The sequence below is a fragment of the Acomys minous genome (genome assembly GCF_964271855.1).
Source record: "Acomys minous genome assembly, chromosome: 12".
Classification (NCBI taxonomy): domain Eukaryota; kingdom Metazoa; phylum Chordata; class Mammalia; order Rodentia; family Muridae; genus Acomys; species Acomys minous.
This window is the reverse complement of record NC_140493.1, coordinates 99492910-99518604: the sequence shown is the minus strand read 5'-3', so window position 1 is coordinate 99518604 and position 25695 is coordinate 99492910. Positions and strand designations below refer to the sequence as shown.

The 25695-nt window shown below is 47.2% G+C and overlaps 1 protein-coding gene across 1 annotated transcript in view; it reads left to right on the top strand.

Annotated features, from left to right (window-relative positions):
* Positions 1-5250: 5250 nt before the first annotated feature.
* PITPNC1 (phosphatidylinositol transfer protein cytoplasmic 1) overlaps positions 5251-25695 on the top strand; it is a 270108-nt gene continuing 249663 nt past the window's right edge. Inside the window, exon 1 of the mRNA XM_084748592.1 lies at positions 5251-6297. Within this exon, the coding sequence (XP_084604718.1) occupies positions 6250-6297 (48 nt within the window). The 5' untranslated portion in view covers positions 5251-6249. The remainder of the gene's footprint in view (positions 6298-25695) is intronic.

The following is a 25695-nucleotide window of genomic DNA, read 5'->3' as shown; positions in this document are numbered from 1 at the left end:
TGAACTATCATGTGGATGCTGGGAATTAAACTTAGATCCTTAGGAAGAGCAGATCATTCTCTTAACCACTGAGGCCATCTCTCCAGCCCCACAGTTGTGAAACTTTTAAGGCCTTATCTAGGGTAACCACCTCACCTCAAAATCCTCAATTTGATCACATCTACAAAAACCCTGTATAAGGCAACATTTTCAGGTTCTCAGAGCCAGGATTTGATATCTTTGGAGGCTATTGTTTGGTTTACCAGTCATTTGTAAAAATTTAAACATTTTAAGCCGGGCGAGGTGGAGCACGCCTTTAATCCCAGCACTCGGGAGGCAGAGGCAGGTGGATTGCTGTGAGTTCGAGGACAGCCTGGTCTACAAAGTGAGTCCAGGACAGCCAAAGCTCCACACAGAAACCCTGTCTTGAAAAACCAAAAAAAAAAAAAAAAAAAAAAAAAAAATTAAACATTTTATTTTAAGATTTATTTATTTATTATGTATACAGTGCTCTGCCTGCATGTACACCTGCACGCAGGACAAGGGCACCAGATCTCATTATAGATGGTTGTGAGCCACCATGTGGTTGCTGGGAATTGAACTCAGGACTTTGGGAGAGCAGCCAGTGCTCTTAACCTCTGAGGCATCTCCCCAGCCCAATTTAAACATTTGTAAAAAAAAAAAAATGTATGTGTTAAGTGTTTTACCTTCATGTATGTCTGTGTATCGTGTGTGTGCCTGATACCCAAGAAGGCTAGAAGAAGGTATCGGTTCCCATGGATATGGAGTAACAGATGATTGTGAGCTGCCCTGGGGGGGATGGGAATCAACCAGGTCCTCTGGAAGAGCAGCCAGTGCTCTTAACTGGTGAGCCATCTTTCCAATTTGGGTGTTTTACTACTACACCAGGTGGCGGCGGCAGCAGCAGCAGCGGCATGGCAGTAGTGGCGCAAGCCTTTAATCCCAGCACCTGGGAGGGAGAGGCAGGTGGCTCTCTCAGTTGGAGGCCAGCCTGGTCTGCCAAACGGAGAAACTATTTCAGAAAACACAAACAAACAAGCAGGGTGTGGTGGGCATGCCTTTAATCCCAGAACTTGGGAGGCAGAGGCAGGCTAGGAATTTGAGGCCAGCCTGGTCTACAAAGCGAGTCCAGGACAGCCAGGGCTACACAGAGAAACCCTGTCTCAAAAAAACTAAACCAAAAGTAAATAAAGGAAGGAAGGAAGGAAGGAAGGAAGGGAGGAAGGAAGGAAGGTGGACCAACTCCTGTAGAACTGCAGCCAAGGTGGAGGAGTCCACATTAGAGACACACACCCTCTCTCTTTGAGGAGGTGGGTCGTACATTCTCCTGAGCAGGAGTTGCTCTTGAGGACAGATTAAGGCATGGAAAGAGAAGAACAGTATCTTTACAGTGGAAAAGTGTGCCAGGTACCACTTCAGCTAAGTAATCCAGGGTGAGGTTAAGATAAGCAAAGAGGGGCCTTTACCAAGGGTTACTTTGGTAATATAAAATAGAAGGGGAATGGCAACGGAGCTAGTCTATCTCTCGTCTGTCTGTCTGTCTGTCTGTCTGTCTGTCTGTCTATCCATCTATCTATCTGTCTATGTATCCAGGGTCTCACTGCATAGCCCTCGCTGACCTGGGCCTCAATCTATAGACTATGGCCTCACACTCACAGAGATCTGCCTGCTTCCACATCCCTCAGTGCTGGAATTAAAGGTGTGCACCATTACTCCCAGTAAGACTTTTAAAAATTATTATTATAGATGTGCATATATGTGCCTTTCCACATGTGTTTGTGGGCGCTCAGTGGCCAGAGGAGGATGATAGCTGACGTGAATTGGAGATACAGGCCGTGGGTGCTAAGAACTGAACTGGCCTCTCTGTTCAGGACCAAGAGCTCTTAACCACCGAGGCTTCGCTCGGGCCCCTTCACAGCTATTTTCTCTTTTGTCATCTTCTTCCTTCAGTCCTCTCTCCTTCCCACTGCCGGGGTCTGAGCATGATGAGTGCTCTCCTGCTGAGCCTCAGGCCAGCCTCCCCAGCCTCCCACTCAGTCCTTTTGGACAAGCTGAAAGTCAACATCTAAGCCAGGGAGCCAGTTCTTTCAGAGGCTGATGGTCAGTCCCAATCAAGTTTGGGGTAGCTAGGCATTTGCATATGATTTGATGGATACTACACTGATTCCTGTTCACCCCCACCTCAACAAAGTCAAATGCTGGGTGGGGGACGGTTGACACATTTAATAAGTGAACACAAGAGTGCTGTCAAATAACTTTCAGACACTCCCAGAATGAAGTGCCATCTGTCCCAAGTCAACACCTTTACTTTCTCTGTGCCCTGCCCTAATTTTTATATGTGATATATGTATACATATATTATATATGTATATATATATTTGTTTTTGTTTTGTTTTTGTTTGGTTTTGGTTTTTTGAGACAGGGTTTCTCTGTGTAGCCTTGGCTGTCGAGGACTCACTTTGTAGACCAGGCTGGCCTTGATCTACCTGCCTCTGCTGGGATTAAAGAGTATGTGATATTTTATATGTGATTTTCCATCATTAATGGAACCGTCTCACCAACCATTACCGTGATAGCATCACCTTTCATTGGCTTAAAAGAAATAAAGGTTCAAACGGAGAGGTGGTGGCACATGCCTTTAATCCCAACTGTAGGGAGGCAGAAGCAGGCAGATCTCTGAGTTTGAGGCCATTTTGGTCTACAGGACTAGTTTCAGCACAGCCAGGGCTACATAGAATCCCTGTCTACAAAAACAAAGAAAGAAAGAAAAAAGAAAAGAAAGGAAAGAAACAAAGGTACTGTTATGGTCATTTCATTTGCTGATGAAGGCAGGACTTCTGATGAAGACTGGTCACTGTTGACCAGTAGATGGCACCCTCTTCCCCTAGACTAAGTGAGTTATGAATGAACTCTTCCTAACCCCAGAACAAGAACCATAGTAATGAATGCTAGCCACCCCTAATTCATGCCCAGATAGTTTATAGCCCTCCTCTCTTTCTCATTCCCTGTTGGCTCACATGTTCCCGGGAGTGTTACGTTAACACCATCACTTCTGGTATTGGTCCTAACCAGTTCAGCCTATTGCTGTCCGCATCACTTTCCATAATATTCAGATAGTCACTACTTGGCTTTAAAATGATGTCATGAGGCCTGGGATGGCATGAAGGATTCTCTGAGAAGGCAGTGGGATGAGCAAAAGGATCAGAGCAGAAAAGTGGAGGTCTTCTGCAGCCTCCGGGGTTGGGGTTAAGAAATGCCAGTGGGCTGAAGTGGCAGAGACAGCCTCAGAGTCTAGAACCTCTTGCCGTCACCAAAAGGCTTTCAGGTTGCTAGAGTTAGAGCTGTGCGAGGCAATAAAGAAGCCGATAAAAAGGAAAATAGAATCCACTGGGGGAAGTCACCTTGCAAAAAGGAGGTGGGAAGCTGGGCGGTGGTGGCGCACGCCTTTAATCCCAGCACTCGGGAGGCAGAGGCAGGTGGATCCCTGTGAGTTCGAGGCCAGCCTGGTCTACAAAGTGAGTCCAAGACAGCCAAGGCTACGCAGAAAAAAGGTGGGAGAAAAGCCTACAGTCAGCCAGCAGTGTCTGCGGGTTCCTAGTCTGTGGATTCACCTCCCCCAGACCAAAGAGGTTCAGAAAACACTACTGGACTGAACAACGCAGATACTTTCCCCTGTCTAACTCTTTGTACAATGCAGCATAACAACTATATACATAGTATGTACATTGCATTAGATAGTATAAACAGTGTAGAGATAATCTAAAATACCCTGGAGAATCTGTGTAGGGCATGCCACTGCAAAGGTGGTTATGTGCCACCTCACACACATACACACACACACACACACACACAAGAAGAAGAAGAAAAAGAAAGAAAAACCAGCTTGGGTTCTTTTTGTCTCACAGGCTTCCAATGTGTTTTTATTTTAACACTACAGAATCAGATTTAAATTACCTTGAAGGGCAGTGGTAGCCCATGCCTTTACTCCTGTCACTGGGAGGTAGAGGCAGGTGAGTCTTTGAGTTCAAGGTCAGCCTGGTCTACAGAGATAGTTCCTGGACAACCAGGGCTACACAGAGAAACTCCTGTCTCAACAAAGTAGAAACAAACTAAATTCTCTATCCTAAGGAATTTGGTTTAGTGTTAATTAGCTGCTGTAAATATTTCTGAGCCAACTTTGGGGGAGCATTTATTTAGAAAATAGTTTCTTTCTTTCACCAAAATATAAGGCAGACTTAGGGTGTTATTTTCCTAGGAGGCTGGATCCCTGAGCTCTAAACCCCATTGGGTCATCGGGACAACGTTGGCCCATGTCGACTATATTGTTTAGTGACTTATTGAGCATAACTTTAAAATGGTATATATCGAGGCCTGCACAGTCTGCACTGCCCAGTGCAAGCTCTCTGCATGGATGTGGGTCTCCAGAGCTTACAAGCACAGGCACATACAAACTTTTATCTATCTATCTATCTATCTATCTATCTATCTATCTCAGAACCAGTGATGCTTACAGAGTATTTTCCCATAGGCAGTAGATGCATTGGGGGGGGGGGGGTCAGGAAAACAAGTTAAAAAAAAAAAAAAGAATACCAGACAAATGAAAACCAGACTTCAGCAGTTACATGCTGCTTCCCAGGCAACCGAAGAATGTGCTTCTTGTGGTTAAAATGAGAGATCTGTTTAATATGGATGAAATACCAACACCCCAGGCATTTTTATTGACATTTCACTGTGACTTTTTGAACTTAGGAGTGCTGACACGAAAACCTATTCTTTTGCTCTGGGAAGCCTCCAGTAGGACTGCAGAGCCAGGGAGAAAGAGGTAACTGGCAATGACAGGGCCCTCTCTCTCTCTCTCTCTCTCTCTCTCTCTCTCTCTCTCTCTCTCTCTCTGTGTGTGTGTGTGTGTGTGTGTGTGTACATTTGTACTTTGTTTTCACCCACACTGCAGGATTCCTACTCGAGAATATGTTAAAACAAACAAACAAACAAACAAAAAACCACCCGCTACATCACTTCTCGTGCTCTGCCCTTGCTTACCCTATCAGAGAGAAACGTTCGAGGTGGCCATTAGTAAAGACGTCCCCACCCCCAAAGTCAAGGGACACTAGTGCACTTTGAAAGCAGAGGGTTTCCAGAGCGACTAAGTCGAAAGCCCTGTGGCACCAAGGGTACATTTGAAAACAGATCCCAACGTTGTAAGAGTCCAAGACAGCCTCTCTTTGCGATCCTCCCCGGTGCTCGAAGCTGTGGGTTCTGGGACTGCCCTAGCGTCTGGCAGCAGACGTGGAGAGACATGCTGTTTTGTTTAAATCCTCCACATTCTTTGCCATTTCCCCATTGGCCGGATGGGGCTACCCTCCCCGCCGCGGCCGCTGCTGATGTCAGCCTCGTCGCTCTTGCTCCTCCCGCACCCACCTCCCTGCCCCAGGCACACTGCAGCTCGGCGCGGACTCTCCAGTCGCGGCGAGGTGGCTGCAAACTCACGGGCACGCACGGTGCTTGCAGAGCCGAGGGACTCGGGGGAGGGGACGGGCGCAAAGGCGCTGGCAGCTACCCGCCGAGGTTGAAGACACCCGGGGCCCAGAGCTGGGCAGAGCCTTGGCGGCCGCGGCTTCCCTTTTCTCTCTCAGCTGAGCTCGGGAGAGACTCGGGGACTGGCCCTAAAAGAAGAGCAGGAAATCTTGTTTACCGCCCGGGGAGAGGAGCCCATCGAGCCTTTGTTTGGAAAGTCAGCATCGCCGGCTCCCGTGGCAATGTGTTCCTGGTGACATTAGCCCAGGGTGGACAGGTCGGAGGAAAGGGGGGCGGCTCGCCAGGTTCAGCTCTGCTTTCGGAAGAGGATCGAGAGGGCGACTTTTGTGCATTTGTTTGAATTTGTGGAAACCTCTTTTCCACCCACTTTCTTGCCTATCTCGCCCGCCGCCGGGCATGTCCTGATCTGGTGGCCGCGCCTACCAGCCAGGAGCTGCTGATTCGAGCTGTCTTCTGCGGGTCTCCCTCCCTCAGTCCCTGACTTTGCAATACCGGGAGGGCTGATCTCTGCGAGGAAGGAGGCAGGGGAGTCTCAGACGCCGGGACCCGAAGCTTGACATGCTCCAGGGCGGTCCGGAGGCAGCCAGGATCTGAGCGCACCGCCAGGACTGCTTCGTTTGCCGGCTCCCAGCGCCTTTGCCCTCCGCTGGGCGCCAGCCTTGTTCATCTGCTGGGACGCCCCCTTCTTTCCTGGGGTCCGCGGCCGGCAGGACCATGCTGCTGAAGGAGTACCGAATCTGTATGCCGCTCACCGTGGACGAGGTAGGCACCGCGGCGGGCCTCGCCCGCTCCGGGTCCCCAGCCGCCACCACTCGGCCAGCGGGTCCACTGCGTGCGGCGGGGAAACCCTGGCGCCCAAACCTGGAGACTGGAGAGGGAGGAGGCAGGGGATTCGCCGTTCCCACTCGTCACCCCGGCGGAGGAAAGGCGGCTTGGGGGTAGGGCGGGAGAGTCCAGGTGGGCTCTTCGGGGACATTTAGAATCAGATTACTGGGGACCACAATGCGTCACAGGGAGCTGTTGCGCCCCCTCCCTCCAATTAAACGAATGCACAGAGAGAATCCAACAGGAGCCCAAGCATGCTCTGCAACCGGGGTGTAGAGGGTACCCCGTCGTGGTGTTAACCACAGCCCTCTTGCCCCCTTTACAAGGTGGGCGTGCAGGGACAAATCCCGCGCGGGTGGGATCTGCAAGACCAGAGTCCCGCCTGGGGACGCGTCGGAGGCCTGGAGGGGGTCCTTTAGACCCCGGACTTCTCCTTCTCGCCTCGGGTCTGGGCACTGGCTCCTGCCCAGCCCGCGCATCCCGGCTCCCTCAGGGACCTGGCTTGTCCTTTGCTGACCGCCTGGCTTGGAAACTTTCTGTGTGTCTCGTTTCTTCCGCGGTGGAGAGCGTGGTCTGAGGAAGAGCCCCACTGGTGGGGCCTGCGGCGTGGCCACCGGAGGGCGCTCCAGCCCGCTGGGCCCGGCCCTCCGGGCTCTGGGTGTCCTGGCTTTAGGGTGGGGGGCGCACCGCTCAAGGGCTCGGCCTCCACGCGCAGGTCAGCTTGCATTCTTCCGATATCACCCGCCTCTCCCTCCTCCCGTCCACCCCCCCGCCCCCCGACACACCGCGAGCTCCGCCATTGAGGAAACGGTGATTCAGTGAGGATCACTCCAGCCCGGGCTTCCCTTTCGTTCCCGCTTAACTTCCCCACCTCTTTGGATATTTCACAAGTGCTTTGCTTCTGTCCAGGGACATGGCGAGAACATGAAGCCAATCAAGGCGATTTGAAAGGGGGGAAAAAAAACTCGTTTGGTTTGGTGTGGCAACAAATGAAATCAGCGATCCACAACGTATTTGTATTTAAAACCGGTGCATTTAATTTATGAGACACGTGATCTACTCACTACTTTGTGAAAGGGGCCCTGTGCTTTTGTGCTACTCTGATATGGCTGGCTGGGGGGAGCAGTCTTCCTTTGGCAGTTGGCACCAGTGTTAAGATGAGACCCTAGGACAATCCAAGGCAAGATCAAAGTAACCTGAAGTTTACAAAACCAACACTGGCTGCCAAAGACTGAGAGGGAGAGTTTAGCTATGCCCCCACCCCCAACAGCCTTATCAACAAGCTTTGGAATTTGCGTGCATTTCAGGGGTGGCAGCGTTTTGAGCTGGGTCTTAAACGGTGGAAGGCAGGTGCCTCTTAATCTTATCAATGGAGAAGCAGCATACAGCTTTGTGGAGAATGAAGAAAGGCAAATGAATGGGATTGCACTCCCCCCCCCCCTCTCACACACACACACACACACACACACACACAAACTCCTTACCTCCCTGGTGCTGATGCTGTGTGGACAAGTCTTCCCACCTTGGGGCACCCTGGAGGTGTAGGCATGCTTCCACTCCGTATCTCCTGCTATGACTGTGGTGACAAAGGAGAGTGTGCAATCCTGGAGCAATGGGCAATGGTGAGACTTAGTGAAACATACAAAGACTGCCAGTTCTAGAATGTTCTTCAATTTATTTATGGAGCTGGGATCTCTCTATGTAGTCCTGGCTGTCCTGGAACTCACTATCTAGACCAGACTGGCTTCAAACTCAGAGAGATGTGTCTGGGATTAAAGTGAGTGTGGCCCTGCTCTGGTTGGTTTTCTTCTGGTGCTTTCTTAAGCGCCCAGGCAGAGCACTGCCCCCACATTTGTTTGTTTAGTATAAGTATTCAGTGTAGTAATTACGCTTGAGTAATTAAAGTGGTCTTTCTTTTCTGTATTTATTTATTATTTATTTATTTATTTATTTAAAGACAGGTTTTTCCTCTATCTCTGTAGGCTGGCCTCAAATTCTGAGATCCACCTGACTCTGCCTCTCGAGTGCTAGGATTAAAGGCATGCACTGCCTTTCCTTTCTTAATTGGCCAAGGAAGCCAGACTGCTTATAGGGTAATTATAAATTGCTTAACGTGTAATTCAGTGAGTCTAATTAAGGCTTTTATGAGGTCATATTCTGATTTTTTGTAACTTTTATTTTTCTTCTGTTTTATTCTCTTTGTGGTACTGGCCTTGAGCGCGGTAGGTAGAGTCTCTGCTTCTGAGCTACAGCCCTAGCCTGAGATCTTGTTGAGAAATTGTTCTCTATTTAGTTAGAGATGCAAAAAAGGCAGGTTAGATAGGAGATCTGAAAGAGGAAGAATTAAGATTAGCCAAATCAGTTGATGGTTAAGGAAAGTAGAGGTGGCTGGCCAGATGTCAGACGCTTAGTGTCTGAACTGGTAGCCCACCCCACGGCCTCTGCCATCCCATGTGGTGCCCGATGCTGGAGAGCAACTTAAGCGTCTGCCTGCAGAAGATGGCTCTTGCAACTTAAGTACTCTGTGGTAGCTGACCTTTTGCTCCAGTTTCTGATACCTATGTGGGTCTTCTGGTGCTTGTTCCTGATTAACTCTGGCTGTTAATTAGTTAGTAACGCTCGCTCATTGGGGTTCTGCCAAGGAAGCAAGTGCCTGGGTTTGGAGAGCGACAGAGAGTCAAGGTCTAGTCTTTGTCCCTTTTTCTTGTCCTCTGACCCCACTTGGCCTGTGGCTGCTGGTGGAGAGTTAGGGGTTACCAAGTATCCCTCGAATGGTTGGTGCTAGTAATCCCAGCATTTGGGAGGAGGAGGAGGAGGCAGGGGGCTGGAGGTTTTGGAGCGTTCAAGATCAGTTGTGAAACTCTGTCCTTGCTCCATCCCCCAACTCCAGAAAAAAAAAAAAAAGGCCACATGCCGTGTTCCAGGCTGCACGACTAACTAGTTAATAGCAAAGCGAGGAGGAGCGTGCAGGTGATGTCATTGTTTGTTTTTCCTTACCCCGCTCTTTGCGGTGTTTAATCCAGGAAAAGGAAAATCATTTCTTGAAAACAGATAAAGTCAGCACTACCGTCAAAATGAAAACCAGGGGCCTTTGAATTGTTACAGGTAGTATTGACTTCTCGTCTCTCTCCAGTCTTATTTTAACACATGAAATGTTCCCCAGTTCCAGGAAAGAGAGCAGCTCCGAGAGATTGAGAAAATAATGCTGAGCTGTCGTCTAGAGCAGAGCAGTAATGGTGTGTGTGTGTGTGTGTGTGTGTGTGTGTGTGTGTGTGTGTGTGTTTCAGTGGAAGAGAGCTTGCTGAGCAAGACTGAAGCCCTGGGTTTTGTACCCATCTCTCTCTCTCTCTCTCTACACACACACAGACACACAGACACAGACACACACACAGACACACACACACACAGTGTTTCTGAATAAGGAATTATTATTATTATTATTATTATTATTATTATTATTATTATTTTGGTTTTTTGAGACAGGGTTTCTCTGTGTTAGCCTTGCCTGTCCTGGACTCGCTTTGTAGAGCAGGCTAGCCTCGAACTCACATTCATCCGCCTGCCTCTGCCTCCAAGTGCTGGGATTAAAGGCGTGGGACACCACACCCAGCTTTGAATAAGGACTTTAAAACTAACATTCATGGATTAATTGTGATTGTGAGTGCTGGTGTACATGTTGAAGCTGGAGACTGACCTTGGCTGTCCTTTCTCAGGTCTCAGATCACATTTTTTTTCTTTTTTCTTTTTGAGATAAGGCCTTTCCCTGGCCATTTGCGGAGTCGGTGAGGCTGGCAGGCCAGGGAGCCCTAGAGATCTGCCTGTTTCTGCTCCCCAATGCTTTCCTTTATTCTTCCTCCTCCTCCTTTTTCTTCCCACCAGAGTTGCGGAGGTTGAGCGCAGCACTTCAGCACATAGGGAGCGTCAGAACTCTCTCCCTAGCCGTCCATGATCAAAGAGAAGTTACTTATTTATTTATTTGTGTGTGTGTGTGTGTGTGTGTGTGTATACCTGCCATGTATGTGGAGGTCCAGGTAGCCTTATCTCAAACAGGTCCTGGGGATAGAGCTCAGGTCACCAGGCTTGATGGCAAAGTCCCTTCACTGGATGAGGTGCATATATATATACACACACACACACACACACACACACATATATGTGTATACAAACACACACACACATATGTATAGCCCGTGATGGCTTAGCTGTAATTAAAAGCAACCACAACAAGAAGCAAACAAAACAAATGAACAAAAAACTTCACTGGTGTTAACTGAAGTCATCTTTGGACCATACGTTAAGCCTGCTGGGAAGTTATTAAGTGGGGGTGGGGGAGGGGTGAAACATCTGGGGTCTAGGATTTTAGATTTGGAGGTGCTGTTTATTAGCAGCGTCTAATTTCTACAGCCAGAGAGCTCCAGGCCTGTAGGGGACTCTCTCAGCTAAGGTGGGGGTTGGGCAGGAACAGGGCTTCTGATTTCTGCCAACGAACTTGTGTAATTGGAAGCTATAAGGGCTGCAGCTTCTCTGCGGTCCCTATTGGTAGTAGGTGCTCTCCCTAAGCCTCAGGGAGGTGTACAGCATGTAGACGGGGCCTTCCCAAGTGGAAGGTAGCTTGAAGACTCAGACCTCGTGACTCCTCAGGGGACACAGAAGTATATATTCCCTATTGGAATCCACTGGAAGTGTGTCTAGGTTGTGTCTATTGTTTGCTTAGTGTTTATGGAGCCCCGTAATAAGTCCCTTGCACCTAAAAGCAAACAAACAAATAAACAAAGGTGATTACCTGGGTGTGGTGGTGCATGCCCACAATCCTAGCACCAGGCAGGCCTAGACTGAATTAAGAGTTCCAGATCACGGACCTGAGAGATGGCTCAGTAGTTAAGAACACTTGTTTTTTTGCAGAGGACTAGGGCTTGGTTCCCAGCACTTACATTGTTTCTTGCAACCATCCATAACTTCAGTTCCAGGGGATCCAATGCCTTACTCTACCCTCTGAGTGCACGGGACACACATGTCATACACATGCATACATGCAGGTGGCCAAACAAAATAAAAACAAAAACAAAAACCAATACACATAAATAAATACATATTAAAAAGCTTAAAGCCAGCCTGGGTTACTTGGTGAGACTCTGTATAAGTAAATAAATAAACAAACAAAACACTTAAGAAAAAGCTAAGTGTTCCCCAGAGCCCAAGCCCACCCTAAGAGAACGTAAGGTAGGAATTTAGTTTTTATTTAAAAAAAAAAAAGCTATTAAAAAAAATATCCTGACTGCCCTCATATTAACGTGTGTTCCGGTAAGGATTTCTCTGTGGTCTTTAGGGATTTGCTGCACAATGAAGAAAAACAGAACCATCTCCTCTCCTCCTCAGGGGAGAAGGAGAAAAGAAAAAGGACGAATGACAGCCTTGCACACAGGATGCCATTTTGTGCTCCCTTCTGGTCATAGCTAGCACTCTACCCAGGAGCCTCTGGGCTGAGAAGAGTCCCCACACTGATATTCCTGAGAATCATGGGAGCTGGGGACAATGCTCTAAAAAGATGTCAATGGAGATGCTGAGGTGAGGGCATCCTCACCCTCCATTGGAAATGGACAGAGTGCTTCTGCAGGCACCTGCAGACCTTGAAGGAAAGAGGTTTTTATTTTGTTTGTTTGTTTTTTTCCAGACAGGGTGTCTCTGTGTAGCCCTGGCTGTCCTGGAACTCGCTTTTGTAGATCAGGCTGGCCTGGAACTCAAAGAGATCCTACCTGCCTCTGCCTCCCGTGGGCTGGGATTAAAGGCATAGGCTACTACCACCCACCTAGAAAGAGGTTTTTAACACTGATGGTAGCATCCACTTTTTGTGTTGTAAAAAGTGGTACCCTTGACTGAGACTAAAGGTTCCTCAGAGTATAGAGAGCATCTTAAACAAACACACTAAAAACCTTTTGCTTTTCATTTCCTGACTGTTCCTAGTTGAGAGGAACCAAGGCCAGGACCCTGAGTTTGGTTTCCGAGTGATCGTAGTAGCTTCCTTAGCCAGTGTCATTCATGGCAGGGAACAGTGTTCACGGAGCCACCCTGCTGTCCTGTAGAGTCTTGCTCCTGAGTGGCAGGCAGGGTTAATGGCTAAGTGCAGTCTTCCACCACTAATGGAATAGACAAGGAACAGAGGCAGGCCTGCTGGCGGGGGCTGGGAAGTTGACTTTGTGTGGGGAAGGGACACTGCCCTTCCCCAGTCATTTAAGGGGACATCCATCATGTAGAACAGATTCTGCACCTGGAGGAGGAAAAAAAGCATACTGTTTTTTTCTTTGTTTGTGTTTGTTTTTGAGACAGGGTTTCTCCATGTAGCCTTGGCTGTTCCTGGACACACTTTGTACACCAGGCTGGCTTTGAACTCACAGTGATCCGCCTGCCTCTGCCTCCTAAGTGCTGGGATTTTAGGTGTGCGCCACCATGCCTGGTAAGCATACAAAAGCCATTTGAATGTGGTAGTTTGGTTATTCACTTTCACAATGTGGAGATAGTTGTGGGGGGTCTCAAACCCAAGGACTTCGAAACAGGAACTCTGTCCTCATCACTAAGGCTCTTGGTTTTTGTTTTTTTTTTAAGACTTAAATTATTCTCATTTCATTTGTATGAATGTTTCCTGCCTGTATGTATGTGTAACACACGAATGCAGTGGCCATGGAGGCCAGAAGCATCAGATCTTCTGGGACTGGAGTTACAGGTGGTTGTGAGCTGCCGTGTGGGTGCTGGGAACCAAAGCTGGGGCCTCAGCAAGTGCTTTTCGTGGCTCAGCATCTCTCCAGCCCCAACCCTAAGGTTCTTAAAAGTTGCCTTAGGAGCTCTGCATCAGGTATGGATAGTAACTGACATTCAAAGAAGTGAGAGATATTTCTGTCTGTTGTCTGTCTGTCTGTCTTTTTAAAATTTATTTATTGGGCTGGAGAGATGGCTCACAGGTTAAGAGCACTGGCTGGTCTTCCAGAGGTTCTGAGTTCAATTCCCAGCAACCACACGGTGGCTCACAGCCATCTATAATGAGATCTGATGCCCTCTTCTGGTGTGCAGGTGTACACTATATACACAATAAATAAATAAAAAGGGGTAGGTTGTGGGTGTGGCAGATTCCATCCCGTGGAAGATGAAAAGGCAAATTCTAAATCACATCCCTTGGGCTCCCAGACTCCTCCTGGAAATTGGGAATTTTGTGGGATTCCCAATGGAGATTCTTTTTTTTTTCTAGGCTATTAAGCTGAGGGAGCTCAAGTGTGTCATACATATTATAAATTGCAGAATTGGTCATCTGGAAAATAGAAAGTAATTTCAAAGTTTTTTTTTTTTAAATTATGGAAAATATAGCTCTCACAAATGGCCTCCGCACTGCCTACCTTCAGGGCTCACTCTTTAAGTAGAGCTCAGTGGAAATGGGCCTTGGGATAGGCTTGCAGTCAAACACCTCCTTATGGGTCCCCTTGGTCCTGACCACTGTCTGAGGTAGCCCTCTCAGTGTGGTGGGGCAGGTGCTTGCCTAGTGTCCAAAACACTTTTATATTAAAAGAAGCTTGAGGGCTGGAGAGATGGCTCAGAGGTTAAGAGCACTGATTGCTGTTCCAAAGGTCCTGAGTTCAATTCCCAGCAACCACATGGTGCCTCATAACCATCTATAATGAGATCCGGTGCCCTCTTCTAGCCTGTGGGTGCATGTGCAGGCAGAACACTGTATACATAATAAATAAATCTTTAAAAAAAATAAAATAAGCCGGGCGTGGTGGCGCACGCCTTTAATCCCAGCACTCGGGAGGCAGAGGCAGGTGGATCGCTGTGAGTTCAAGGCCAGCCTGGTCTACAAAAGCGAATCCAGGACAGCCAAGGCTACACAGAGAAACCCTGTCTCGAAAAACCAAAAAAAAAAATAATAATAATAATAAATAAAATAAAAGACGCTTGAGCTGGAGAAATGGCTCAGGGATTGAGCATGTGCTGTTCTTGAAAAGGACTGAGGTAGGCTGGAGAGCTGGCTCAGAGAGGTTAAGAGCACTGCCTCCTCTTTCAAAGTTCCTGAGTTCAATTCCCAGCAACCACATGGTGGCTCATAAGCATCTATAATGAGATCTGGTGCCCTCTTCTGGCCTGCAGGTGTACATTCAAGCAAAACACTGTATACATAATAAATAATTAAATTTAAAAAAAAAAAAAGAAAAGGACTGAGGTTGTGTTCCCAATACCACCATGAGGTGGAGGAGAGGCACCGACTGTTTGTAACTCCAGCCACAGGAGATTGGAGCCCACTTCTGGCCTCTGAGCGCACATACGCCATACATTCACACAGACACATAGCAAACACCAAACAATATTTGAGATAGGAGCCCTGGCTGGCCTGGAATCACACTGTAGATGAGGCTGGCTTCTAAGTTGCAAAGATCCATCTCTCTCTGCCTCTCAAGTTTGGGATTTAAGGCGTGTGCCACTCCCACCGTCCCAGTCATCCCACAGACGCAAAATAAATCTTCAAAGATGAATCGCTTCTCGGCCTTTTGGCTAAGATCAAGTGTAAAGGTGAAAAAAGAGCTGGGTGTAGTGGCACATGTCCTTAATGTCAGCCCTTGCCGAGACAGGCAGATGTCGGTTCGTTTCAGTCTAGCCTGTTCTACATAGTGAGTTCCAGGATAGCCAGAGCTACATAATGACACACCCCCACCCCCCCACACCCCCACACCCCCACCCCCGGTTTAAAAAAAAAAAAGTAAAAGAATTATCAGAAATTCAATGGCTTAACACAACACCTGGGGTGATGAGCTGAAGGATCAGATGAAAACACTTGCTGCCGAGATTGGTGAGTTCAGGCACGCCATGGCATGTATGTGGACTTGCACACACTAAATAAAAATGTTGGAAGACAGCAACCATTTATCCTTTCCCAGCTTCTGTAAGTCACAAGTCAGGGTATGTCCTGGTGGATCCTCTGCTCAGGGCCTCAGGAGGTTGAAATCGCATGTCATCTCAGCTCCCTTCTTTTTGGAAGGCTTATGTGGTTGTGACTAAATAAAGTTCCTTGCAGTTGGAGAACTAAGGTCCCTACTTTCTGCCTTCTTGCCAATTAAAGATTGGCTTATAAAGCCAGGCGTGGTGGCGCACACCTTTGAAATCAGCACTCAGGGGGCAGAGGTAGGCAGATCGCCATGAGTTCAAGGCCAGCCTGCTCTACAAAGTGAGTCCAGGACAGCCAAGGCTACACAGAGAAACCCTGTCTTGAAAAACAAAAGCAAATAAAGATTGGCTTCTAGGAGCCACTTTTCGTTTCCTGCCATGTCACCCTTTTTATGACATGCCACTTGATTCTTTGAAAAAATCAATGGAAGGTGTCTACAGCAAGGGCTTTTTTTGTTGTTGTTTTTGTTTTTAGACAGAGTTTCTCTGTGTAGCCTTGGCTGTCCTGGACTAGCTTTGTGCACCAGGCTGGCCTCGAACTCACATCGATCCACCTGCCTCTGCCTCTCAAGTGCTAGGATTAAAGGCGTGCACCACCATGCCCGGCATCTGCTGCAAGTTTTAAACTCTTGTCTTTGTTTTTTGTTTTTGTTGTTGTTTTCTATTTTTGTTTTTTTCCAGGCAGGGTTTCTCTGTGTGGCCTTGGCTGTCCTGTAACTCTGTAGACCAGGCAGGTCTCTAACTCACAGCAATCCGCCTGCCTCTGCCTCCCAAGTGCCGGGATTAAAGCCACCACCGCCCAGCAACTTTTGTCTTTGTTATCTCTGACTTCTGGGACTCTGCAAAAGAACTCACTAGTTGGTCCAGGACCACCATGTTCAAGGGCAGAGGATCATATATAGATAGGATGGGGCCCTTCTGCCTAGCATGGGCCAGTGGGCTCCATTGAAAGACTCCTTTGGAGGAGAGAAATAGCTGTGAGTTAAATTCATTTCACAATACAGTCTCAGCCTCCTGCTGGGTGTCCAGTGCTGCAAGCGGACAGTGCTGCAAGCAAGGCAGACACAATCGCTGCCTTTTGGGAGCTCAGGGCACAGAGGACACTGGGGATATTTTGAAGCCAAGGATGTCTAGCTGGGCATGTAGGTTAGTAGCCGAGTGCCGGCTGACATGTACAGGTCCCTGCACCGGGGCAGGTGAGGAACAGCTGGGTTGCTATGTAAAATACAAATCAGTAAAGCTTTTAAAACAAGGCTCAAGAGACAGAGGTGGGAGAAGCACTTGCTGGCCAAGCATGAGAACCTGAGTTTGAATCTCAAGCCGTCACATAGAAGGGGGACGTGGAGGACAGTGGTGACACACACCTTTAGTCCCAGCGCTTGGGAGGCAGAGGCAGGTGGATCTCTACCGTGTGAGTTCCAGGATAGTCAAAGCTACACAGAAACCCTGTTTGGATGGATGGATGGATGGATGGATGGATGGATGACTAAAAGCTGGAAACGTAATAAGAATGTCTAGACCCAGCCAGCTGGATGCTTTCCAGCCAGCTTCTGGCCTATGCAGAAAAACAAAAAACAAAAACAAAACAACAACAACAACAAAACAACAACAACAGGGGCTGGAGAGATGGCTCAGTGGTTAAGAGCGCTGCCTATTCTTCCAAAGGTCCTGAGTTCATTCCCAGCAACCACATGGTGGCTCACAGCCATCTATAATGGGACCTGATGCCCTCTTCTGGTGTGCAGGTGTACATATGGACAGAACACTGTATACATAATAAATAAATAAATCTTTAAAAAAACAACAACAAAAACCCAAAACAATAGAAATTCTCTGTCTCAAACAAGATGGGAAGTAAGATCAGATCTGAACACATACTGTGGCAGGTGTGCCCCAGCATTCTCACACACACACACACAGAGCAAAAAATAAAGTTAAAGAGGCGCATAGGGTTATTTGAGCAGCAGCTTCAGAGAACTGTACCAGTAGGAAGGTCTGAACTGGAAATTATGAGTGAATTGAAAAGTCCTCCAGGGGCCGGGCATGGTGACGCATTCGGGAGGTAGAGGCAGATGGATCGCTGTGAGTTCGAGGCCAGCTTGGGCTACAAAGTGAGTCCAGGACCGTCAAGGCTAGCTAACACAGAGAGACTTCTTGAAAAACAAAAAACAAAACAAACAAACAAACAAACAAACAAAAAAGGCCTCCAGGAAATGGCTATGGCTAGACAGCTTTCCAGAAAATTGTGTCCTCTTCTGAGACAGAGCGGGCAAAACCTACGTGCCAGATTTGAACCAAATGGCCGTGATTTAGGTCAGAACTAGGGAGGGAAACACAATTATTGCTGAGAAGCGGACCCAGGGCCAGTGCAGGCTGCAGAATACTGCAGGTCTTGAGGCTGGAGGCTTCAGGCCACTGTGGGCGGAGGAAGAAATAGCTCTTCAGACCTTCTTTGATTTAGCTCCTTTGCGAAGACTCCCAGGCAGAGTGACCCCAGCATTGCTGCTCGGGAGGAGTTAGGTTCCCATACATAGCCAGTTCTTATTGGGGGTCAAGTCTTCGAAAGGTCCTCAAGACACCTGGACTCCCCGGCCATTTAAATGATGTCTTGGCTGCTTCTCTCTAGGTTGACAGAATCCCCCCTGGGCTAGGCAGGGCACATCGCTCAAAATGCACGCGGTTGTGGGGACATTCTGTCTTGGCCGCTGGCTATATCAATGATGACAAAGGAAGGAGTCTGGGGTCACCCACCACTTCCTGGCCGGCTGTCTGAACAGCATCATGCAGTGCGTTTCATTTACTTAGCAACACTGAAGTCAGAGCTTATCAAGACTTTAACAGCGAGTATTAAGAAGTGACTCACTTTCTCATTTCCCAGCACACTGACAGAAAGAGCCTTCCCTTAAAAACGCATCTTCAGAGGTGGTGGGAGTCAAGTTCTTGTATCTAACCGAGTGGCCAGCGTATAGTTCTCATCAGCTGATGAGATTATCTCATGGTTCATTCCACTTCTCTTAGCTTTTTTGTCTGTCTGTGTGTCTGTCTGTCTGTGTGTCCGTCTGTCTGCCTGTTTAAAGTTAGGGTTTCCTTGAACGCACTATCCTTTTGCCTTAGCCTCCCCAAGTGTTGGAATCACAGGCCTGTATCATGCCCAGGTATGTGTGTGTGTGTGTGTAGGTCAGAGGAGGACATTGGTGTCTTTTATGACTCTCTACCTCACTCACTCCGTCTGACAGTCTCTCACTCAGTCTGGAGCTAGTCTGGCAGCCAGCTCATCAGCCCCGATGAGCTCCATTTCCTCAGGTAATTCTCAGGTCACAGCACATCTGCCACGCTGGCTTTCTAGATGGGTGCTGGAGATTCGAACTTATGTCCTCAAGCTTGTTCAACAAGCAGTCTGACCCACCAAGCCATCTCCTCAGCCCTGGTTTTTGTCTTTCTCTCTTCTCCTTTTAAGTTCAGCTGAAGCATGAACTTTCTCTCTCCTCTGTGCTCCAAACACAGGAAGATCATCAGCTGCTGTAATTCCCCAGGATTCTATCTGGCTATCTTAGGGTGGTGTTTCTTTCCCAGACTGAATCACCCCAAGTAAGAGTGGCCAAACAAATGTAATTTGATGATACCCTATAATAATGTTATTTAAGCACTTAATCTAAGTGGCTAATCTCCAAAGATTGCTCCCTGACCCACATTTACTCTCTGTTATACACACAGACACACATACACACAGAGAGAGAAAAACACAGAAACACATGGATATTCACACACACAGGGACATATATGTCTACATGTAACATTAATATACAGACATAGCGGCACACTCACACAAACACATAGATACATATGTGGAGACACATGCCCATACACAGACATACATATTCACATATTGCTTATATACAGACACAAAGAAACACACAGACCCACACTCATGCACATACATACTCACAGAGACATGCACACATTCACACACACTATGCACACAGATACACATATACAGATATGTACACACTCACACAGACAACCTCCCCATTATGGTCTGATTAAATTAGTCATATGAAGGCCTCGTTTGGAAATTTCTAAGTCTGTGTACTTTTGCACTAGGAAAAAACCCCTGATCTTTATGCTTCCTTTTCTATCCAACCCAGACAGGGTTTCTCTGTATAGCCCTGGCCATCCTAGAACTCCTGTAGACCAGGCTGTCCTCCAACTCAGAGATACCCTGCCTCTGCGTCCCAAGGCGTGTACCACTACAACCCAGTTATCTTCATGCTTATAAGAAAGGAATCAGGGCTGGAGAGATGGCTCAGTGGTTAAGAGCACTGCCTGCTCTTCCAAAGGACCCGGGTTCAATTCCCAGCACCGACATGGCAGCTCACAAGTGTCTGTAACTCCAAGATCTGATACTCCCATACCAATGGACATAAATTAAAATTAAATAAAATATTAAAAAAAAGAAAGGAATCAGTGGAAGACTGGAAAAAAAATCACTATTAATTGAGATTTTACTATAATTAAATTGTTTAAATCTTCACTGGGTATTTATTTGTTTGTTTGTTTTGAGACAGTGTCTCTATAGGGCTGGCCATCCTGGAGCTCACTATGTAAACCAGGCTGGCCTTGAATTCATTGAGATCCACCACACCAAGCCTTCACGGTTTTGGTTTTTTTCTTTTTCCCTAGAGACAGGGTTTCTCTGTGTAGCCCTGGAACTCTCTTTGTAGACCAGGCTGGCCTTGAACTCACAGCGATCCGCCTGCCTCTGCCTCCAGAGTGCTGGGATTAAAGGCATATGCAACCACCCCCAGCCACTTCACTGGGTCTTAGTCACTGAATTCTTTATATTTCTTGGCATGTCTCTTGTATTTCCTAGTTTTAATTATAGCGTGCTTTTCCTTTCTCTTCCCCTGCTGGGGGAGGGGAGCACCTACCATGGAGTGCCACCCTCAGCCCCACTTACTCTTTGTCTTTCTTTTCTCCCTTCTCTCCATCTTTCTTTCTTTTGTTAATTTTTGAGACTGGATTTTTTTTTTTTTTTTTGGCTACGTATTCCTTGAAATTGAGGACCCCCTGCCTCAGCTATCCTGGTGCTGGGAGTTCAGTCTTTGCACGTCTGCGCGTGGCCGTTCATTTATTCTTAGGATGGCACAGCCTCCCCATCTCCTGTCTTTGGCAAAAGGGCTTGTGACTTTGAAAACGGACAGTTTATAGATTGTAACAGCGCCCCGTACCCAAGCTTCCTGGAAAGTCTCCTGTAGGATCGCACTCCCTAGAAAGCCCAGGGCTGCACGCACACTCTCCTGTTTATCTCAGCCATCTCCGCTTTCCTGTCTGACATATAAATTGTGTAAGCTGGCTCTCGCTTCTGTCAACTCCCAGTAAGGAACTAGCCAGTTACCCTGTGGCTCGAGGGCTTGGTGGGGGTGTGTGGCTTGGCTGCAGTTGACTTATTTACCTAGTTTAGTCCACAATTTCATACACAGGTATTTTGATCTTGCTCCCCCCCCCCACCCCCCAACTGTCATCTTTTTCCCCTTCAAGCCTTTTCTTGCCTATACATCCCCACCTCCTGCCTTCCATGTCTTTTTCCGTTGCAGTCCATTGTTTCATTAGGGAAGGCCTACAGGAGCAGAGGAGACCTGTGGGGTTACCTACCTGAGTCAGGGCTTTTTAAGCGGGTGTTGTGGAGGACTGCAGCTCCCCTCCCCCAGCAGCAACCTGTGACTCCCCAGGGAGCTTCTTATGAGCCCCTCCCCCAGATTTCTCATTTACAGGTTCGCTGTCGCTCAGCTCTTGGACCAGGTGTGTGTCTTTGTTGCCCACCTGGCGATAGTTTTGTCAGGTATATTTGTAAGCAAGCCAGCGGGGTAGATCCTTCATGGAGGTAGCACAGGGGACTCCATGAATGAAACTATGAATGTTAAAGTCTGATTTGTAGATGTACTCCGGGCCTTGGTTCAGGTCCCCACCACCATCAGCACAGAAAACAAACAGCTGGATCGGGTGATGGTGGCATATGCCTTTAATCCCAGCACTCACTCGGTGGGTGGATCTCGGAGTTGGAGGCCAGCGTGGTCTACAGAGAGAGCTCCAGGACAGCCTCGGCTACACAGTGAAACCCTGTCTCAAAAACAAAACAAAACAAGAAACCCAAAAACCACCACCACCACCAACAACAACAAAAGGTTTTGGGGCTGGAAAGATGGCTTAGTCGTTGGGAGCCTTGACTGTTCTTCTTCTAGAGGACCTGGGTTCAATTCCCAGCACCCCCATGGCGGTTCACATCTGCCTCTAGCTCTAGAATCCTCACACCCTCGCACAGACATACATACCAATGCACATAAAGTAGAAGTAAGTAATTTTAAAAAAAGTTTTAACTAATTTCTCAAGCCCAGCCTGGACAACATGGCAAGATTCGGTCCCATAAAAGGGGTGGTGGAGCGACTTAACATAAGCATTAAGCCGAGCTACTTCTCTGTACACTTTAATAATGAATCATATTTCTCTTTGAAAAGAACTTTTGTCATCTGTGCTCTAAAAAGAGAACCACCCCTACACTCCTGGGAATTATTCCTTTTAATGGCAGCAGAAACCTTTGGCTTTTCAGAGGCATCATCTGCTGGGACGTGAGCTCCGGAGCACCTGTGACTCGCTCTAAATTAGCGTCTGAAAATAACGCTGGGAACAGACAGGCCCCGATAGGCCTCTGAGAACTCCAAACTGTTGGCCTGCAAGTAAGCAGACTGGAGGGAAAGTCTGAGGTGTCAGAGGTGATCAAAACGTACCATTGTTCAGAGCTTCTTGTTTTCTGTCCCAGAGATGATGGTCATCAAAGTTGCAGGCTTGTTGCTACCCCTCTTCCAGTCCTGGAGATTGAGCCTAGGATCTTGTGCCTGCTAGGCAGTCGCTCAGACAGTTTATAAACCAAATGGACAAATTAATGTTATTCTTTCAGCACCACACTGCATGTGGACTAAGAAATCTTTTTCAGAGGGAAGGTTCTGGAGATCAAAGCTAGGGCCTTCCACATACTAGAGAGGAGCTCTACCCCTGAGCCGCATTGCCAGCCCCCCGAATAAGCTGCTTTTTAAAATAAGGATTTAATTTGTTATTTGTTCATGTCTATTTGTGTCAATGTGTGGCTATATGCACATGAGTGCAGGTACCTGCAGAGGCCAGAAGAGAGCGTTGGAGCCCCTGGTGCTGGAGTCGTGAGCTGGCCTCCTGATGTGGGTGTTGGAACTGAACTACAGTCCTTTGCAAGAACAGCAAGTGCCCTTAACTGCTGAGCCATCTCTCCAGCCCCGAATAAAAGTGCACTGGCTTCAAAACACTTAACTAAATAAAAAAAAAAAAAAAACACACACACACACATGAATTTTTGAAGCATTTCAGACAAGCAGAGTTGGTACTGACAAGTGTTCTGCTAAAGTGGAGGGCAGAATATTTGATTAGGGATAATGCTTTATTCCTGTGCAAGGTAGAAACAGACATTAATTGGGCTCCTTTTCTCAGCAAGGAAGTACGGTTAAAATGTTACCTTATTTTCTTAGAATTTTATAAATGTTTAACTTGGGAGAAAAATAATTTAAGTCAGTATAATGGCTTGTTAATACATGAGCATTATAATGTTTTCCTTCTTGTCATTCTTAATGATGTCTACAAATAGAGCTTTTGGCTCACTAGCCCGCAATCGGGGTCTCACTAGATTTTTTTTTTAAATTTTATGTTTTCATAAACTATATTGATCACATTCCTTCCTCTCACCGGGTTTATCCCAGATCCTTCTTATCTCTTTACCCAGCCACCTTCAAGTTTTCTCTCCCTTTCTCTTTCAAAACAACAGTAAAACAAAAAAAAGAAAAGATCAAATCAAAACAAACAAAACTCCAGTAAGAGCCTGGCGGTGGCACCTTTAATCCCTGAACTTGGGAGGCAGAGGCAGGCAGATCGCTGTGAGTTCAAGGCCAGCCTGGACTATAAAGTGAGTCTAGGACAGCCAAAGTTATACAGAGAAACCCTGTTTCGAAAAACCAAAAAGAAAAAAAAAAAGAACAACAACAACAACAACAACAAAACAACTACAACAAAACAAAACACCAGTAAGACAAAACATACCACTGCAGAATAAAGTGTGGAGTCTGTTTTGTGTGAGCCTACTGCTCCTGGGCATGGGGCCTAGACTGGAGTGTGGTTGATATACCTGGTGATGTTCAGATGGAGAAATCTTGACTTTTTTCTCCCTTCATCGTTGTCATCGTCATCATCGTCATCGTTGTTTTGGAGGTCCTGAGGACTGAATCCAGAGACTTGTGCACACCACTGGGCTACATCATGAGCCTTCATTAGATGCTGAATTTTTCATTACATTACTTTTTCACTTGAATTACTTTATTGCGTGAATGTGGGTCAGAGGTGACCTTGCAGGGCCTTGGCTCTCCTCTTCTACCTTGTGGGGTCCCGTCCCTGTGATTAAATTCAGGTTGTCGTGCTTGGTGGCATGGGCCTTTAACTCACCAAGCTGCCCAGCCATCTTGCCAACCCTCCTGCTGCCCCTCCTCTTCCTCTTCTTCCTGTGAGATAGGGTCTCACATTTTGTTACTGAGGCCGGTTTTGTGGTCTGTGCGTACCTCTGCGCGTCTGGAATTTGCTATGTAGACCAAGCTGATCTCAAGTTCACTAAAATGTGCCAGTCCCTGCCTCCTGGGATTAAAGATGTGCACCACCATGTGGTCAGGCTGGTCTTGAGCTCCTAGGCTTATGAGCTGTCCACCTTAGCCTCCCTAGTAGCTGGGACTACAGGCGTGTGCCACCAAACTGTGTGTGGGTCACACCCACTGAGGTCCTCCTTCCTGCAGACCATGGCCACCGTTGCTCTATAGCTTGGACAGGTGGTTTTCCAGAAGACACAAGTTGCCAGAAGAGACCCTCGTCCTTGAGCCCCGCTGCGCATGTCTTCTGGAATGTGTAATTTGCCAAGGTTAGTGCCCTGGTGACGTAACTCTCTTAGGAGAGTTTTTGCTGAGTTTGCCTGTTCTGAAATGACAGCACACACACGCACATCACCTTCTTTCATGATCCCTGGTTGCTGAGCGTGGTTTTTTTCAGTACTCAAAAAAAAAAAAAGATGCTGTGAAAATAGCTCTTTTGCTTAATGATATGGGGGGAAAGATAAGAAAGTAGTTATCTAGCTCTCCCACATGCAGAGAGCGTGGTAACTTGGGTTGCTTCTGTTACTAGGGCATGGGTTATATACCACGTAAGCTAGAGACTTAACCTCATCCTATTGAAGATGGGGACACGTTCTTTTTATTTTTTTCCTGAGTTTTTTTTTTCTTAAAATTATTATTATTTTAAAATTTATTCTTATTTTATGCGTATGAGTGTTTTGCCTGCGTATGTGTTCGTGCACCACTTTCATGGCTGGAACCCATGGAGGTCAGAAGAGGGCATTGGATCTACACTGGCAATGAAGTTACAGATGGTTGTGAGCCGCCATCTGGGGGCTGGGAATTGAACCTGGGCCCCTGTAAGAATCACAAGTGCTCTTAACTGCCGAGCTGCCTTTACAGTTTTCCCGTGCTTTAAAAAAATTTTTCCCCCTTCTGCAACAGAGTCTTGCTGCGTAGCCCACAGTGGCCTAGAACTTAGTCGCCTAGGCTGGCCTTACGCTTTCTGTAATCCTCAGTCTCAGCCGGGACTACAGGCATGACCCACCATACCTGGCTTGAAAGCCTGTTATTTTTTTCTGTTAGGATGTTTTCCCTCTCTTATAAAGGCAGCATGTCCAAATGAAAACACGACAGAGTCACGATTCAGTTGTTCACCTCTTTTGGACTGTGCGATGGCAATTTGGACAAAACCAAGTGTAATTATGGTTTTGGACAGGATGACTTACGGGCTGTAGATATGGTTGTATTTAGATGTGTTTTCTTGCCAAGATCTGGCTGGAAAAGAGCTTGGTAGTTGCTTTTTCTGTTAAAAAAAAATAATAATTAGGCTATTAGTTGTCTAAATGGAGTAATCCCCTTTTGGCTTCTCAAGAAAAACACTTCTGAGATGGGAGAGTGTTTAAAATTAGCCACCACTTAGAGAGTTGTTCAGCCTCTTGCTCACATTCTTCCTTGTGTCTGTCTTGATCTCCTCCTTCCTTCCTTCCTCTTCCTCTCTGCATGCCCCATCTCTTCCTCTCAGTGTTGAGTCTGTTTGTCAGAATCATTGTCTTGTTTGTTTGTTTGTTTTTTCGAGACAGGGTTTCTCTGTGTAATAGCCCTGGCTGTCTTGAACTCTGCTCTGTAGACCTGGCTGGCCTCGAACTCACAGAGATCCCGCTGCCTCCTGAGCGCTGGCATCAAAGGCGTGTGCCACCACGCCCAGCAGCGTATGGATGTTTTCGATTGCATGTTTGTCTGTGTG